Raw genomic sequence first — 19,635 nt, forward strand, 5'->3', positions numbered from 1 at the left:
GAGGGAGCGAGGGGTAGAGAGAGGTGTCAGTATCATGGTATGAAGTGCAGGGCCTTTAATTACAGCAGCAGACCTTGTCTTTGGCTGCGGTAACGAGGACGGCGTGGGCCGATGCGGCGCACTCGTGATACGCCAGGTTCCTCCCTCCCTCCCTCTTCTCTCCATCGCTCTTCCCTCTCCTGATTGCCTTCCCGCTTATGGAGAAAATGTTTGCAGCCTTGTCCGATTTTTTCCACGGGAGAGGGGGGTGCTAGCAGTGCGCCATCAACAGGAAATTCCAGGCTGAGGGAGGGAGAGATGGAGGGAAAAAGGGAAGGGGAGGTGGGGAAGGGGAAATAGAGGCAGCTCCAGGAGAGTGCACGGAGATTTGCCCTCTTGTCTTTCTGCTGTGTAAGGCTTTCTGCCGGCCAGGAACAGTGACATAAAGTAGAGCAGTGCTGGATGTCTCAGAGAGAGAGAGAGAGAGAGAGAGAGAGAGAGAGAGAGAGAGAGAGGGGGGGGGGAGGGGGCCACAGAACTGCTGAGCTTATGGGCATTCCTCCTCCTCTCCCCCTCCCTCTTTCTCTCATTCTTATTCTCATTCTCTCAATCCCAAATCAACCCCTTGCCCCTAGTGAGTGCGGAGTGCAGATCTGAGAGTATTGCATAAGTGTAAACAACATCGTAGTCGCTCGCTTCCGTTCCCTCTGATGAACCAGGTGGACTTCCTATCCATTCATCTTCGGTGCGTTTAGACAGAGGCTTTGGTTTGATTTGGGGTTCCGGGTGTCCCCCTCTCTCCCTCAGCCCTCAGCTGAGACCTGAGACATGTGAGGCCCAGGCTGACGAGAGGCGCCTTCATTACATTGCGGTCGGGCTGCCGAGTGGTCCGGGTAAAGCTTTTAATTGGCTAAATTGCACACATCTGGTTGGAGCTTGTTGTCTGGAGGTGTGCTGCAGCTTTGAAGCAGAGCGATGATATACCCTGTGAAAAAGGGAAGAACAGTCCCCCCCAGGCCTGCTAGCGCCTGTGTCAATTACCGGAGTTTCCATTCAGAGCAGAGGTGAAACGAACACACACAAACTGACAGTAAATCTCTCACTGAAACACACCCACCATTACACAGAGAGTTGGTGTTGCGTGGCCTGTGGTCTTTTCATGCCTTATTGTTCCTGATGCTACATGTGATAAGACATTTGAGACAGTGTGGTGAGAGTGAGACACTTTATAGTGGAGGGCAGGGGGTTAAAAGCACGTTTAATCTTGTGTTGAAATATGTGAAATTAGCTGTCTGTTTGTTTTAGCCAGTTCGAGCTACAGAATGGACGTGAACGATAGACTGTGCTTTAAAAGTCTTTGTCCAAGAGTGGCACTTTGTCCAGCTGGACAGATCATTAACTTTAGTTCTCTACCATGAAATAGAGGATTGAGGAATGGGTAGAGAGGCAATCCACAATGTAGTACAATGTTTGAGTCAAATCACCCTCCCCCATTACCCTACTTACCCTTCCTCCACCCGTCCCTCACCCTGAGGGGGTCACGGTCTCTCCACCCCCCCCAATGAGGCTCCAATACAGAGTGGCCATTGTGGCAGAGAGGCCTGTCCATCCATTCAGAGATTGAAACCCAATAGGGGCCAAATGCCACTGCTCCTTCTCTGGGCTAAAGGCTCAATAGCCGCAACTCATTCTTTGTCCTGCATGGGGCCAGGAGTGTGAGACTAAAACACTCTTTGGGAAAACAAACCACAACTACAAGTGTGTTTTCCTACGCTGGTCAACCATGGCACAGGGAAAACACTGTGTGTGTGTGTGTGTGTGTGTGTGTGTGTGTGTGTGTGTGCACGTGCGTGCGTGCGTTTCTGTTATGTCATGCCAGCAGCATACCTCTTCTCCTACCTCTTGATACTGAGTGTGTGTGTCAGTATCAGTACTTGTACTCGCCAGGAGCCACAATCAGTGTGAGGGGGGACTGGGTTGAAGTGGTGAATGGGTTTGCTTTGTGTAAACACACTAGCATTAAAGCATCTATGAAAATCAGTGAGGAAGGCTGTGCAGAGCCTCTTAAAAGCACTCAGGCCCAAGGCTTTATTGCAGTCATTATGTCTCTCCCAGTTTACTGATATTTACTCCAGACTTTGTCCTGCCAGCACAAACTGCAGCAGGCATTTCGCAGGAAAGTAGCAGCAGGATAATGCTAGTCTGGTTCAGAGCTGCTAACCAGGCTAATGCTAGTCTGGTTCAGAGTTGCTAACCAGGCTAATGCTAGTCTGGTTCAGAGCTGCTAACCAGGCTAATGCTAGTCTGGTTCAGAGTTGCTAACCAGGCTAATGCTAGTCTGGTTCAGAGTTGCTAACCACGCTAATGCTAGTCTGGTTCAGAGTTGCTAACCAGGCTAATGCTAGTCTGGTTCAGAGTTGCTAACCAGGCTAATGCTAGTCTGGTTCAGAGCTGCTAATCAGGCTAATGCTAGTCTGGTTCAGAGCTGCTAATCAGGCTAATGCTAGTCTGGTTTGTGGCAATACACTAGTTCTGATTCTCTACATTTCTCCCTGCGAGTGTGCCCTCTTTCAATCCCCCATGTTTCACACTACAGTCCAACGCTACTGCTAGCTAAGACAGTCTCCCCAGGCTGAGCTCTTTCCTCAGCAAAGCGACGGCATCTCAACTGTGAGGGGAGCGGGGGGCTTCCATTACCCACCCCCCACCCCATCTCCTTCCAATTCCATCTGCTCCCCTGAACAAGGCGTGTGCGTGTGCGTGCTTGTGTGTGTGTCACTCTGCTAATGGAGACAGCCTCCCAGAATGCACTGCAGCGTGAGGCTCTGTGCTCTGAATTTCGAGTGGCTGCTCTGCTCTGGCGTGGGTTTGTCGTCAGCTGCAAGGGGGGAGGCTGTTGTTTTTCTGTCCTCCCTGTAGGCAGCCCTTCGTATAGGCTCTAGCCCTCTCTCTCTATATATATATATCTCTCTTCTACTTCTATATCATGATTTGCATCAGAATATGCATCATTAAAACCACTCACTCACTCACACTCTCCCCCTCTCTCCTCCTCCTTTCTCTCTCTCTTTACAACTTTTTGGTTCACTAAATGTTTCCCTCCCTCCTAAACATGGGAAGAGACATGTTCAGGATGTACATCGAGGGAAACCCTGCTATTCACCCTCGCTGTTTTACACTAGATGTTTTACATTGCATGTCTGGCCAGCTGTGTGTGGGCTATTCCTCAGTGGTGCACAATGGGGGTTCCCAACAACTAGGAAGAAAAGGTGGAAAGGATTGGGTGTGGGGGGGGGGAATAAGTTTTGTGCTTGTTAGAGTGTGACGTTCACCTTGGTCAAGCTTTCAGGGTTTTCCGGTCCAGTGGTTCCTCCGTCCCATCACACACACACACACACACACACACACACACACACACACACACACACACACACACACACACACACACACACACACACACTAGATCCCTGTACGCCCTTTAAGCAGACACCTCCCAGCGGGCAGGCAGGGGTGCAGTGCAGCACCTCCCAAGCTCTCAGACAGCCCCACTCTGCTGTTAGAGGCCTTTCATCCTGCCCATTGATATATAATTCATCTGGGATCTGAGGGACGGCTGCACCAGTCCACATTGAGATTCTGTTTGGTCTCCTGCAACGCTCCCACTCTCATCCAGAACGCCTGCGTGTGTTTCACTGGGTCTGTGCATGTGTGTGGAAGTGCATACTGTGAGTGTGTGTGTGTTTGGCAGGATTCCTGTGAATGTGCTCCCCAGCCAGTGAGGCTCCATCAGGAGCGGGTCACATGGTGGCTGTGTTTTCTCTGCTGTTGTCCTGTCTGCCTGCATTCAAGTTAGTTTTTTTGTTCTCCAGCAGCGAAGGGATCAGGTTTCCATTCCTCGTGGTTGTTTATGCTGTTGTCTCAGGCAGCACTGCCAACTGCCCCCTCTGTCTGCCGGTGGTCTGGGCTCTGGGGTCTGTCACCCTGGCCTGCTCATCAGACACCCCCCCCCCCCCCCCCATCACACACTCCCACCATCCCCACACATCCCCTGAACTCCCATTTCGCCGTTACACAAGTGAGGAAGAAACAGGAAGAAACAATACAGACAATCCCGCCTCCGGTAATGTGGCTCTATACGGTGTCCAATTTTCAAATAACACACCACCATATTTACTGACCCACCGCTAAGCTAACACTCAGACTGATCAGTTTGGACCCCATAGCTAAGCTAACAGTACTGCCATGCGCAACACCAGTGTGTTACTGCCGCGTCCTAGTAAACAGGCGTGCGTGGCACGTTCCCATGCACTTCTCCACTGGATGTCTTTCACACATGGTTGCGCATTCCCTTCATTTGCGGGGGAAAAGGTTTTGACAGCTTTTTAATCTTGGCACGACAAGATGGGCGCCGGCAGAGCTGGATGGTGTAGTCGTTTGATGATGTTTTCATGTGCACGTTGGTAAAGGTCACATCCCATCTCCCTCTGTTCCTCCCTTGCGCTTTGTTCATTATCCAGCTCCACTCTGCATTTATTTTTACCTCCTCCCATAATCCTTAATTAATGCAGCCCCAGTCAGAGCGCCTCACATTTCTCCCTCGCGCACGCGGTCACGTACACACACACACGCACACACACACACACACACACACACACACACACACACCCCTTCACACGCGCACGTACACACTTGTAGGCACCGACAGACCCGCTGAATGTTATCTGTGGGGAACCATGCTAGCTGTTTACTCGCTCTCTTCTCATTTAATTTGTCTGTTTCCCTGCAGAAAATGGGAAACACCTGAGCAGAATCTTCATGAGTTAGTAGCCGAGGGGGTCTTCTCTCAGAGCTTACGACGGCTGACTGTAGAACCTTGTCGTCCTTATATGCTGCTAGGAAGCTATTTGATCATGGGGAAATGATTTCAAAGCATTAAACAGTTAGGTTAAACAGCATTGGATGTAAAGTCAGGCCTCATACATACAGTGCGAGGTAGTGAGGGCATGGGGGAGGTGTATGCCCCCCCCCCTCGCCTCTCTCTGCAGCCCCGTCCTCCTGATGTGATGTGGCTTGGCAGGAGCTGCAGCCCTCCTCACCTCTGCCTCCGCCGCATAGCTGGCCTCAGCCCTGACGCCCGATTGTTCAGTCTGCACTTTGTGACAGCTATTCCCACTGTGTCCTAGAGGGATCACGTCACAGCGGACACACTCACAGTTTGTGTGTGTGTGTGTGTGTGTGTGTGTCATCAGTTGATTTTGTCTGGCTCCGAGCCTCTGAGATGGGTTTAAGATTCTGTTGTGGTTCAGAGCTTCTTTTGTAACGTGTCTTTAAGGTGAGAGACCATAAGGCTTGGTTATTAAAGAGCATGGTTGCAGGGCTTAAAGTACTCCGGCACAGTGCCGGATTTCCGGCGCGGGAGAATAATAATAAAAAAAAAAAACTGCAATTGCGGCATTGCGCCGACGTGGTGGCGGGGGCGCTGTTTCACAAATAACTTAGCTTTCGTGTTTGCTAGCGAAACAGCTGATAGTTGATGTTGACTGCTCAAGGAGAATACATATTTGAAAGTACAGAATGCCTGAGAGCCTTATATTGCATTATATTACATTATATTTTGAATGGCCATCTGGTGCCTGAATATTGTTTTTTCCTTTACATATATAATGACATTTCCATCATAAATTGATGGCAAAAGGGCACAAATTGGTGCATATCAATTCACCAGAATGCAAGAAATTAAGTGTTTGATGCTCGTTTAAGGACCCCCAGACAGCCCTGCTTCATGGGTCCCCCCCGATGTCAAACACCACTGGTACCACCTCCGCCTCATTTTGAGCCAGGAAAACCCCTGAGTAGTGACGGGAAGCCTTATGGGACGTGGTGCCAAGAAGGAGAATATAAGTGATAGTGGCTTAATAAGTAATCAGTTTGTTCTTTTAAAGACATGTATATATTTTATTCTGTATTGTTATAGTGATAGTGGCTTAATAAGTGATGCAATCAGTTTGGCCTTTTTAAAGACATCTATTTTTATTTTTATTTTATTAAGTATAAAACAGTATTATGAATGAATGAATGAATGGTCTTTATTGTCATTACAGTTTTTCCCAATTGCTAAAACACAAAAGCCAATTATCTAAACCAAATGACCAGTTCTCTAAACACATTTAATAAAACTAGCTCCCATTTGCCAAAACCATAAACACATTTCACATGAAGACACAATTCACAAAACACAATCCTCCTTTTCTCATAAATCTAAACACATTTTGTCTTGCTAAAACACAAGTTGCAAAAAACTCTGCTCAAAATGTCAAATTCTCAATTCTCAATTAAAGCTCATGTGATGCAAAATGCTTGCCATAGTCAGCAAAATGTTAACACAATGAACACACTGGCTTCATTCATTAAACATAACGACTCAAAATGTAAGACACTTGTTGCAAATGATTGTGGTGTGTGTGTGTGTGTGTGTGTGTGTGTGGTATAGTTCCATAAATAAATAAAAAAACATCACACTCTGAACATTGTTTTCAGTGAGTATTGTTGTGTGTAATGGATCCTCTGTAGTGTTTGCATTGAGTTGTGATACAGTACAGTATTGTACATGTTACGGTACCTGTGGGAATATGGTAACATTTTTCAAACCTTTATTTACGTAAAACTCGATAGGACAACAGTGCAACAACTTCGCGGCTGAACTTTAGTAAAATTTCGGACATCATATGCCATTTAAAGGGGGGAAATAGATATCTAAAAATGCATGACTAGCATGCAAAATCAGCCTTACTGTAATGTAAAATATGTAATGTTAGATATAACGTTAGACAGGGAGCGCAGATTTATTTTTATGCATGACTATCATACATGTGGGAAAACTAGGGTTAGGGTTAGGTGCTAGGGTTACAGTAAGGTTAGGATTAGGGGTAGGGTTTGAGTTTGAGTTTTGAAGAGAGAAGGTGTGGTTTTGCTTATGTAGCTTTAGAAAAGTGTGTTGTGTTTAGAGTTTTGGGAAAATGGAGGAAAGTTTTGTGAAATGTGTTTTAGCAATTGAGAAAAACTGTAATACAGTACAGGTACCATACAACGAAATTTAGGAGGGGGGGCTCCCCTGGTGCTTGGAAAAAGACTAAAAACACGAGGTCCAAGGGTAAAATAAAAAAGGGAAAAGAGCTGGTTTACATAAATAAAGGCTATGTACACTATCTACTATACTACTATACTATACAATAAAACACTGTGCTGTACTCTATGCTATGCTATAAATATCCTAACTTTTCCTATATCTGAACCTTATGTACACAAGGGTTGTCATATTGCACATAGTATTGTTGCACATTCATTTAAAGTATTAATGCATTTTAACATTGAGACATATATTTTGTATTGACTATAAAATAGTATTAATGCATTTAAACATTGAGACAAGAAGCTGTCTTCTGTACCCGCTCTCCCAATATCTCAAACTGTGACCCCCCTCCCCAAGAAAAAGTTTCAGGCACAGGATTTTTTCCCACTTTAAGCCCTGTGGTTGGGGTTTCATCTAGTCTACAACATGAAAGCCAGGCCCAGCCCTGCTCTGATATGGTCTATGATCTCTCTAATGCATGTTTATCTACACAGGGTATGGATTCACATTTGCATATGGATGTTCTCCTCCCCCACCGAGGCATGGCAGGTCTTCAGGCTTTCCTCCACTTAGAGCTGTGACAACAGGCGGGCGTGCGTGTACGTGTACGTGTACGTGTACGTGTACGTGTGCGTGTGTGCGCACCCAGGCTGTGTTTGTGTGTGTGTGTGCGTGCGCGGGCTGTGTTTGTGTGTGTGCGCAGGCTGTGTTTGTGTGTGTGTGTGTGTGTATGTGCGCAGGCTGCGTGTGTGTGTAGGCTGGGGCTACGTGTGTGCGTGCAGGAGAGCTGGTGAATCTGCTCAGGGGCCTGGCTAATCCTGCTGTGGCCCTCCTGTCTCCTGTCCTCCTGTCTCCTGTCCATGCCTGCAGCCAGATTGGGTGTTGAGCTGAGCTCAGAGGAGCTCTGAGAGTCCCAACTGCCACGTACGTAGCTATGTGAGACAAAGCTGGGAGACCAACAGAACAGAACAGAGCAGACCAGGAGCAGAGACGGCCCTGGCGGTAGGATGTCATCGTCGTCCCCCTGTGAATTGAAATATATAGACTAAATATATATATAGACTACGGCTACGGCTTCACGGTATTCACTGGCGTAGCTCAGCCCCCCTCCCCCAGCGCCAGCACCTGATAGCCTCAGTTGAAATGTGTTCTTGATTAGATGGACTCTGTGCTCCACACTCTCTTGATTGTGTGTATGATGATGACGATGATGATGTGTGATGAAATATCTTTGGTGTTGTATGTACGGTCGTAGTTGTGCACTACTGCAGTCACTGGTATGAGGGATTTCAGTCACCCTCTCATTCAGCGTGCCGGCAGGTGCCGAGTTGTCGTGGAGAGAAGCAGATTGACTATCCGTCATGGAGAAGACGGAGCCTGCTCAGCTGCTGCGCGTGGGCGTGCGTGGTGGTGTTGTATTGTGTCGACTGGCTGACTCTCAATGTTTGTTTCTCCACATTAACGGACCTTTTCGATTCAGAATCCCCATCTTTCCACTTAATTCCCTGAGAACCAAATATGTACGATGGCTAAGGATTAGCCTTTCACCAAAATCTAGATATATATATATATATATATATATATATAAAAGTCCTCCATGTAGAGAGGTAAAGTCTAGTCCATTGCTCTGAGAAGTGGTGATAGAATTGTGAGTTGTTTTCCTTGTGGTGTCAAAGACTGAGTGGAAAAGCATGGCATAGGCTCGTACTGCGTACTGAGATGGGACAGAGTCTGCCATTGCAGGCCTAGTTGTTGCTTTACTAAGTCTGTCCCGTTCCTGCAGTGATGGCAGAGTTACCCTCCTGGCTACTAGGGGACTCCCCCTCACCACTCGTACTGCGCTTATTACATAAAGCGCCTCTCAACTCTTCCACTTGATTGGAAGGCGTCAATTAGGCCAAGCAGGGGTGCACCAAACGTGCCATGTTGACTTGGCCGATCTGTGAACTATTACAGTTTGGTACGTTTGCTGAAACCATACTATTTTTGTTAACCTGTTACACTGCATGCTGCATTCTTGTCACCATGGCTACCTTGACCCTGGCTGCTATATGGCTTCATAACCAGCCATCTCATATTCATTTTAATCAGAGCAAAACAAAAAGAAAATGATCTCACGCCGTACTCGAGCCCTATTATTTCATCGTGCACTAAACAACTGCTCGCTATATTATAGCTGATCGACTTAGTGGGTTCTATTAGCATGGTGGCTACGGGAGACGAGGGACGCGGGTCTAACCTCTTTCCTTTTTCCCAACCCCTCTCCATTCATGTTTCCTATGTGGGCTGGTGGACAGTTATGTAATGTCAAGCAGCATCTCTCACGTCCACATCCCGGTTTGTGGGTGGGTAGCCGTGTAGGCTCCAGAGGATCGGGAGGGACACCTCCATCTGTGGTAGAGGACAGAGGAGACTGAGGGAGGCTCAGGGAACACTGGCCTGCTCTTTCAGAAGGTGAAATAAAGGGCAAGAATACATCTTCATGGTGTGCAGAGGCACACGTTGTCATGATCACTCCAGCAACGTTTGCTCTCTCTCTCCGTCCCTCACCCATCTCTCTCTCTCTCCCTCTCCCATCTCTCTCTCTCTCTCCCTCTCTCTCTCCCTCTTCCATCTCTCCCTCTCCCATCTCTCTCTCTCTCCTTCCCTCACCCATCTCTCTCTCTCTCCTGCACTCTCCCTCTCTCATCTCTCTCTCTCCCTCACCCTTTCCCATCTCTATCTCTCTCTCTCCCTCTTCCTCACCCTTTCCCATCTCTATCTCTCTCTCCCTCTCCCATCTCTCTCTCTCCTTCACCCTCTCCCATCTCTCTCTCTTTCCCTCACCCTCTCCCATCTCTCTTTCTCTCACACGCGCTCTCTTGCACACTCTCTCTCTCTCTCTCTGCCAGGTCTTTTGGTACATGTGCCCCGTCCCTGGCTGCGTTGCTAAGCAACAGGCCCTGCGTGTGTTATTATTGTGGCACTCCTGCCATTTCTATCATTTGTGTTCGTCCAAGAGAGAGAGAGAGGTGTGTGTGTGTGTGTGTGTGTGTGGGAGCAGTATGATGAGAGTGAGTCAGAGACTAGATGGAGCAGGGGTGATGGAAAATGGAAGACAAGAAGATTTCCACTCCTCTCGAGCCCCCCCCCCCCCCGAAGCACGGCAGAATATATAGCCCAACTTCCAATTCAGCGAGGTCACTGGCAAAGACGACATGATTTACCAAAGAGGGGCGTTTCCAGCAGCGTGAGAGAGATAGTGTGTGTGTGAGAGAGAGAGAAAGAGAGAGGGAGCTCAGAATCCCTGTGCCCCACAAGCCACACAGCCTGGTGCACCCAAGTCTCCCACTGTGGCTCCCAGGGTGGACAGACCAGGGGCTGAGAGCTGAAGTCACACTGTGGACTGAGCTCACGTTGACGAGGAGAGGGACGAGGTCTGTCCCTCAAAATGTAGGCTACCGCCAGTCTGGAAGGTCTTATTGTCTTACACGTCCCTATTTCTGTCACTCCGGTCTCATCGGGTCTGTGCTAGAACCGGTCAGGTCCAGTTCCGGGTGTCATTTGTTCACAGGTTCATTCGGGTCTGACGGTCTTTGTGTACGCGTCCTCCAGGATTCTGTATTCAGAAAGAAGAAGAAGAAACAGGTTTCAGGACGAGTCCACATTTGTTGACCCAAGAAGTCCTCTACCCCAGACTCATCTGTTCATCTCAGCCCCCCCCCCCCCCCTTCCCCATGTGAGCAGCACCAACCAAGGTCCCGGTTGCCTGGATACTAGAGTGGGCCAGGCTGGCTCTATTTGCACACTGATCAGGGCTCGCTGCTGCCGCCCCTTCTCTTATATGAAATGTAAATAGACTGTGCAACGTGCCACACTTAGTACTGAACACACACACACACACACACACACTCACACACAGAGAGAGAGAGGGAGGCGGACCTCGCTACTGCTGCACTCGTCTCCGAAGCAGCTTTACAGTACCGACTCTTGTGATGTAGTGAATCACGGCGCTGAGGACAACAACAAGCCCCGAGGCTGATCATCCACTGTAGCCACACAGAAACAGACTAGCGGGGGACGGTGCAGTTTGCTGTTGATCGTAGCTCCACTCTGGCATGGAGAATGTCTCCCTGAACACACCCACACCCCTGCCCAGGGAGCAGGCTCTGTGCAGCTGCTGAGTGGTCCGACAGGCAGCCCCTTTCTACATTAGGCGGAGGAGAGCAGCTGCTGGAGTGGAAAATGCAAGTGATGTGGCCACAACGACAGGCCCTGAGTTTGGGGTGTGGGGCTGGGGGCTGGGGTGGGGGGGGTGGGTGGGGTGGAGCAGCAAGGGGGCAGCAGCATTCAGAATACCCCTCATCAGCGATGTGTGTGCGTATGAGGCAAAACGATGTCCCGCAGTGAGCTAAATCGTTGGCCTCTGTCTGACCGCAGAGGGAGTGGCTCTGAAGGCAGAGAGAGATGAGAGATGGGAAGAGACGGGGGGGAATAATATGATGTGTGTGGAGGTGGTGGGGGTGGGCGAGGGGGGGGAGGTGTGTGTATCTCTGAGCTAGCAGTCGTCCTCCATCCTCAGGCACAGAGAGATTGCTTCTTTCTTCCACCTATTCGTGTCTCTCTGATCTCCATAATCATTTCTTGTGTGTCCAATCCTTCCACTGTCATAGGAAAAAGACTGCCAGCGAGAGAGTTGTCATCCGGAGAGCATTATAAAGCACCGCATGACTTATATGTACGTTCCACGCGTGTGCCGGAGCCAGAGACGAGCCGTCCACAGGGCCGTACGTGGTGCCAGTCAGCCCCCTGCCCTCCTACAGGCCCATGACGTTCCTCCTTTTCGTCACGGGAGGGTTGTTGTTAGGGCAGCAGGTAGCTTTACTGCATTTGTTTTTACTTTGGCTGGTAATAGACTGCCTACTAGAGTGACTGAGGAGCGTGTGTGCTCCCAAGCTCATCACGTGAGGTTTTTAAGTGCATAGAAAGGCCCAGCAGTCTCAGTTGGGGTGGGGGAAAAAAAGTGAACTCGTCATCACCCCATCTGTTTGTTGAGACTCGCTACCATTTTAGGGCTTTGTTTGTTTGTTTTTCATTCTTTCTTTCTTTCTTTCTATTTTTCTTTTATTGTCCCAGTGGAATTAGTTGTGTCCGTGTTTTCGGGTTCCTGGTCCGTGTGTCCAGGAAATGAGTTCATAAACAAGTCAGTAGAGACTGACTGAGCTGAGTGGCTACCTCCTTATGGCTTCTGCTCTTCCTTTTTTTTCTCTTCTTTCTTTTTTTCTTATATGTTTTTAGGGCATTTCTGCTTTAATGGGTTAGAGACGGTAGTGATTGACAGGAAGGATGGGTGAGAGAGAAGAGGAGAACCAGGGACCCTGCGATTACACGGCTGACGCCTTAGTGCGCTACGCCACCAAGCTCCCCAAGTTCTGCTTTCTCTTGATGAGAAGACGACCAGGAAGCTGTCACTGCAGACCCATCTCTCTTCCCATGGAGAGACCTTGAAGCCTGAGAATAAATTGCCTCCTATTTTTCAGATAACTGATTATCTTTTACCTTTTAGCATATCTTTTGAGGATATGCTCGCATGGAATAATGCTATTCCTATGTAGTTGGAGCCTAACTAGTCTCATGCTTGGATTCAATTCAACCACGGTTCTCTTCAGTGATACCAAATTATGATTGTTCCTGTGCAGCCATAATGAATGTGTGCATTCATGTCCTCAACCAACCAATGTCTCCACTACACTGAAACTGATGGTATTAACAAGACTTCAAATTGAACATGGTTTATTTTCGCACAAGAAGCGCAGGTCTGCAATGGGTTATTGGCCTCAAGTGTGACTTAGCCCAGTAATGGACAAGGTACTTAATGGCATAGTGATGAAGCTGGAGGGGATGGGGGAGAGGCCAAGGCTCACCACAACCTAACCCCCCAGCTCTGCTGACCAGAGGTCAATCTCTGCAAACACGTCCTCATTGGGAGCCCAGATAACCATGCATTCTTCACTTATCTACAGGGAAGTACCCATAAGAGCCCAGCCTATCTGCTGGGACCTGGGAGTCTAATAGGGTAGGACTGTTTCCAATTTTTGATACCGATAAAACAGTCCCAGAGAAAGACCATGTTTTTTCGGTTAATTCGGGATTCAAAATGACATTGTTGAACCGCTAATTTCAAATAATGGAGCCCTATACTATACTACTACAATACATGTCAAAAACATAGTGAAAACACCGGAATCACAGTCGCAACACAATTAGGCTACTTCATAGTTTCACAAATATAAGTTTTCGCTGGAATGCACACACATCGGTAAGCCTACCTGGCTTCTGTGATTGGCTTAGGGTTGTTTCCTATAATGTGTTTTTTTGTTGACAAAATGTAGCGACTAACTGGAAACAAATGTAAAGTCGCTGAGAGGCTGAGGAGGACCTTGTTTGCTATTTGTCTGACGCGCTACCAAAACAATTTGTATTGTATCCTACAGACTGTTGCGGTCTGTAACGGTCTGCAATGTACCCCATCACAGTGGGCCTGAAAGTTGCATCAAGATTACTATATTTTGTCTGTTAGGCTACTCTAAAAACAAGCTTGTTCACCTTTTCAGTCTTCGTTTTTTTCGCCAGTTATTTTATTGACAAATTAGGCCTACATTGTTTACAAAAATCACTTTCATAGCATCTTCAGCCAAAACTCTTAATGTGTTTATTATATATAGCAATGTATGAGGATGAAATGTTACAAATCATTTAAAATATATATATATATATATATATATATATATATCTTTTGGTTTTGATAGAAAACATTGCTATTTTTAGAGACCCCAGTTTTCGGTTTAACCGTAAAACCGTCCAACCCTAGAATCTAATCTGGATGTGAACCTGTCGTCTACATCCACCTATCACAGAGTTCAGAACAGTCCTGCTTTGCCTGCTGGCTGAAGGATGTGGTTCCATGTTTTCTGACCAATCACTGCTGTCAGGGCTCATATACCGACCAATCAGATGGCTGTGTTGGTGCCTGATAGAACTGGCACAGGCCCGGTGCCAAAGGGGCCTTGAATGTTGTTTGAATGTTCAAATCAAAATCAAATTTTATTTGTATAGCGCATTTCTTACAAGATGCAACTCAATGCGCTTCACACAATGAAAATGTTCAGTCAATCAGTCAATCAATCAATACTGACAGAGCCGCGAGCAGGCAAAAATAAAAACCTGTATACTATGTAGCCAGGAAAAAATTCCCTTGCAGCCCTCTACCAATAGAGCGACTACTAGCCAGTTTGCCTACCAGTACCCAGCGGTCCCCAAGGGGAGGCCAAGGACCACCGGCACAAAGCAAGCAAGCAAGGGCAAAAACCTGTACACCATGTATCCAGGAAAAATTCCTTGCATATTATCGGCGTACACTCTGTCCATAAATGTAGTGTTATATTTGCATCGTTCTGCATCCGGATGGTCACAGGTCCTGCCAAAAGAGAATCTTAGGCACAGTTGTGATGCAACAACACAATAAAGACAATAAAGATGACAGCAATACAACCTGATGGTGGTCCTGGTACACCCTTGTACTGGTTCCAGTACTGCTCTAGGTGCTATTTGGAGCTGACAGTGCCTCATCAGCACCCGGGTCCATTTTCCTGTCAACACAAATCTCAAAACACGAGTATGGTGTAATGGCCTAGTGATCCTAGTTCTATAATGTCCAATGTCTCCCGTAGTATCAAAAGGCGACATTGAATAAGTAGGTCTTGAGGTCACGCTTAAAAATGTCCTGAGTTTTAGACAACCTCAGGCCCTCGGGTAGGGTGTTCCACAATCTAGGAGCATATATGCTAAAAGCTGATCCTCCAAATCTCTTCTTTCCTAGCCTCTGGCACTATTAAAAGTTCCGTGCCACTAGACCGTAGGGGTCTAGCTGGTGTGTATCTTATGAGCATGTCCACCATGTAATTGGGTGCATCACAGTGAAGTGATTTATAAACTAGTAAAATGATCTTAAAGTCTATTCTATGACTGACAGGGAGCCAGTGTAGTGATCTCAAGACAGGTGTGATGTGCGCTCTTCGTTTGGTCCTAGTAAGGACACGAGCAGCAGCATTTTGAACCATTTGTAGTCTATTTATCATTTTTTTGGGGAGACCTGTCAGGAGAGCATTACAGTAATCTAGCCTACTAGTAACAAACGCATGCATTAATTTTTCAGTGTCTGCCTGGGAGAGAAATGATTGTACCTTAGTGATGTTTCTTAGATGGTAGAAGGATGTTTTAATAGTATTATTAATATGAGTTTCAAAATTTAGATCTGAGTCAATTATGACACCAAGGTTCCTGGCCTGACACTTAGTGTTAAGAGCTAGTGTTTTCAAGTGTGCAGATAATTTCTCTCTCCCAGTTTTCTCGCCAATGATCAATACCTCTGTTTTTTCTTGATTGAGTTGGAGAAAGTTTTGTGTCATCCAAATATTAATATCGGCAATACAATCTATCAGGTGGTCAATCATCTTGTAGTCGTTGGGAGTTACTGAGATATAAAGCTGAGTGTCGTCAGCATAGCTGTGGTAGTTAACGCTATGCTTCTTGATAACAGAACTGAGGGGTAGCATGTATAGGCTAAAGAGCAACGGTCCTAAAATGGACCCCTGGGGAACTCCACAGGTTGTGCTATAATTTTTTGACTTATGGTCACCAAGGGCTACAAAGTAGTCTCGGTCAGCCAGGTAAGTCCTGAACCAGTTCAAGACCGGACCTGAGAGGCCAACCCAGTTTTCAAGTCTCTCAATAAGTATGGAATGGTCTACCGTATCAAAGGCTGCACTTAAGTCTAAGAGTACAAGAATGTTGTGCCCCCTCAGTTTTTGTTATTGTTGTTTTCAGGATCTGTTTTATGTCCCTATACCAGTTATTTAGCAGTTTGCATCTGACACACCCTCCTAGATAATGGAAGCAAATGGGATCTGCATTTTGGCTCCCTTGTGTGCAGTGTTATTATAGATAGATTAATGCATTTCAATGTGTTCAATGTGTAGTGAAATACATTGATGTCTATGTTGCATGTAGAGTGGAAAATTGTGCATTGAGGCTTCTTTGGCAGTTGCCTGAACAGGAATAATTCTACATATTTTCTCCAATTAAGCAGATCACAAAATAGCTCTCTCCAAATCTCACATCTTTGTGGTGTTTGTTGTGCCCTTTCAAGTCTGAAAATCAGGGCTTTCATTAATATGTTTATTAATGTTATTAATATTATATTTATGACTTATTATTCTTTTGGTAAACAATGTCAAACCGTATCTTATCTTTGTCATGGATGGTACTGACCCACTAGCCAAACAAATGTACTTCTACAAACTGGCCATGCATCTACGAAACCATCCGATGTCCGATTGAAACAATGTGCTAGCCCAGACCTGGTGCCTGACCCTGTTTACAGAGTGGCAGAAAGCGGGGCCCCCTGGGGGGTTGTGGACAGACTGCACACATGGTGTTGGAGGGGGGTTGGAAGGGAGAGAGAGATTGTTGTTGTTTTCTGCGTACTAGAGTGGTGGAAGCGGAGGAAGTAGGATGCAGCATTGGATCAGGGCCGGTCTCTCTCTTGCACGTACTCTACAGTGCATTGCCCATATGTGATGAATTACAGCTGGCCTCTCTGTCTGACACACAGGTGATGAGCTTGCGCACATACGCACGCACACACACACACACACACACACACACACCGATTGAGATGCTGTACAGCTTTTGATTTGGTTGGAAGACAGAGGAAGTTGAGGCTGTGTTTTGGAATGGATGTTATTGGTTTCCCCTCCCCGGGCCGTGCGTGCGTGCGCGTGCGTGTGTGTCCGTGCGTGCGTGCGCGTGCGTGTGTGTCCGTGCGTATGTGTGTTCCTCTTCCAGCTAGGAGATGAAATCTGAGTGCACACACAGTTAAGTAACTCTGCCAAAACCCCCTATAGAGGAACCAAGGACTCGATAACATTTTACACACACTCAGTTCCTGTGCCAAAATCACCACAGAATTCTCAAAGCCACCGCTAATGTCGTGTGTGTGTGTGTGTGTGTGTGACGTGTGTGTGTGTGTGACGTGTGTGTGTGTGTCCTAGAGAGGAATGCTTATGTAGTTGATTCAAAAATAGTTTGCATATTGTTCTAGAATCGGTGTCGACCTAGTTTGAGGTGTGTGTCACGCAGCACGGTTTGTTTATCTCTGCTAGTCGTTGACCTTTTTGCCGCTTTGTGCGTGGTGTGAGGTTGAAGTGTGGGGAAGCGGCTGGGTGCCCGGGGAGGGAGGGAGGGAGGGAGGGAGGGAGGAGGGCGGGCAGAAGTGAGGGAGAAAGATCAGTGGTTTGCCGCGTCTTACTTTCCATATGCCGGGAAGAGAGGGGAGCAGTATTCCTCTCTCTCTGACTGTGTGCGTGTGTGTGTTGCTGGCTGTGGGATATAAATAGCCGTCTTTGAATAGGAGAGCTGCAGAGGGAGGGCCGTGGCGCCAGGGCAGAGCTGAGTGCCAGGCAACATTCCCGGGTAGTCGGGGAGAGGGAGGAGGGGCGAGGCCAAGAGGAGGGGCAGGCTCCAGCCCGGCCCTAGAGCTCTGCACACGCTCTGGAAGGAGAAGAAGATACATTATGGAGGAGAAAATATTGAGGAACTCTTTTCCATATCATTTATTCATGGCCCCTGTGGAGCGACCTCTCCACAAGAAGACAGTGGAAGGAGAGGCTGAAGAGACTACGCCAGCACCCTCTGTGTGTGTGTGTGTGTGTGTGTGTGTGTGTGTGTGTGTGTGTGTGTGTGTGTGTGTGTGGACGTTCAGCAGGGGAGAAGGAAGGAGTGGGCCGGAGGTGTGGGCCTTGGACTAGCTCCCTACAGAAGCTTTAGCAGGGGCTCATAATAAGCACGCTACAACTAGGATACATCAGGGCCTCCACACTACAAAGAGGGCGTAGTACAGCTGCACACTGCACACAATGTCCCTCCAGAACTTTTGGCAGGCAGGGTAGGGCAGAGTAGGGCAGGGTAGGTTAGGGTAGGGCAGGGCAACAGGGCTGTGGGGTCGTTGCCTAGACGTGCCACATCCCTTAAGACATTCCTCAGCTGTTACTGAAAGTCACAAAGTCGAAGTGTTCCACGTCTCTCACACTCCCACAGTGGAACGGCGCTGCTGGAGTTGCGCAATTATTTTTGAGCGTGTAACGTGCGCCCATGATATTGTAGCCTGTTCAAAATGGAAGGGCATGTTTTAGTGACACCTGTATCAAATGAGGAATGAGTGTATAGGACTATGTGTTTATGTTGTTTTGATTCCTTTTGCCTGGATCGGCACGATATCTGTGCTTTGACAATAGGCCCCTCCCCCTCTGCCATGTTGACATGCATCTCACAAACCTGCACTTACGGGGCGGAGAGTGGGTCTGGAGCAGGGGGAATTATCCTGCCCAGTTCCCCACCTTTGAAACCAGAGTGGAGGTGTAATTGTTGGAAATGGAGAGCTTGATGTACTGCTAATGGGAGCATTGTGAGGCGGAGCGGAAATGTGTTTTCAGTGAAGGCGAGTGGCCAGGTGCTAACGTGTCTGTCTCTTCTCTTCTGTCTCTCTCTCTCTCTCCCCTCCCATCTCTCTCTCCTCCCATCTCTCTCTCCCCTGGCAGACGGTCGATGACGATGCGATGGAAGCGTGAATGAGGTTTGGCGTGGCGATAGCTGAACGATGCCCAAGGGTGGGGGTTCTAAAACCCCCCAGCTGGAGGACTTCCCACTCAACACCGACATGGTGGAGAAGCAGGGTGGGAAGAAGGTAAGAAACAGACACAACATACAATAGCCCACATACACACACACACACTCCACACAAGCCCCATGTCCACTCCCACTGCCCGGCATCATGGAGTCATGCCCTCATTACACAGTGAAAAACATGATGGCATTATTAGGCAGCTCCATGGGAGTTGGCACGCAGTATAGCCTACGGAGAGCCATTAGCATTCTTTTCTGCATTATTCCTTTCCTCGTGACTCAGGTCTTATGCTGGGACGACATTTTTACAGTGGAAAACTTACTGACACTGTTATGAAAACACTCTTCAAATGTGTGTGTGTGTGTGTGTGTGTGTTTGTGGTGGAGGTGGTTTGGAATCAAACCCTCATGATGAGGTAGCCTTGTCTGAGACGTGTAAACTCAAGTTGCCCTCAGATCTTGAGGATGTCCTCTTGACCTAACGGTAGAAGCGTTTGTGATGCCCCCCTGCTTATCTACAATGCCCCCCTGCTTATCTACAATGCTGTCAGGTTCTGAAATGGAAGTTGTTATAACTAGTGGAAGGAGGGGAAGTTTATTTTTTGACACCGGTGACACTTTTCTTCTTTACTTTTCTTTCCTGTTGTCAAATTGACTTGGTGTCACACAGCCATGACTCATCCTACCTCACTCCTGTACTAAATATGCACCTACATATCCCCAAATAAAGAGGTTGGATGATACCTAGACTCTCCTCTGCCGTCCAGCCTCCTTTACTTATGATCTGATTCATTCTCTGACGGACG

The 19,635-nt window shown here is 47.6% G+C and overlaps 1 protein-coding gene across 1 annotated transcript in view; it reads left to right on the forward strand.

Annotated features, from left to right (window-relative positions):
• ankrd11 (ankyrin repeat domain 11) overlaps window positions 1–19,635 on the forward strand; it is an 89,230-nt gene that overhangs the window by 40,919 nt on the left and 28,676 nt on the right. The window contains exon 3 of the mRNA XM_080528892.1: window positions 18,745–18,890. Within this exon, the coding sequence (XP_080385018.1) occupies window positions 18,804–18,890 (87 nt within the window). The 5' untranslated portion in view covers window positions 18,745–18,803. The remainder of the gene's footprint in view (window positions 1–18,744; window positions 18,891–19,635) is intronic.

Source organism: Nansenia antarctica (assembly GCF_963989245.1).
Source record: "Nansenia antarctica genome assembly, chromosome: 4".
Taxonomy (NCBI): domain Eukaryota; kingdom Metazoa; phylum Chordata; class Actinopteri; order Argentiniformes; family Microstomatidae; genus Nansenia; species Nansenia antarctica.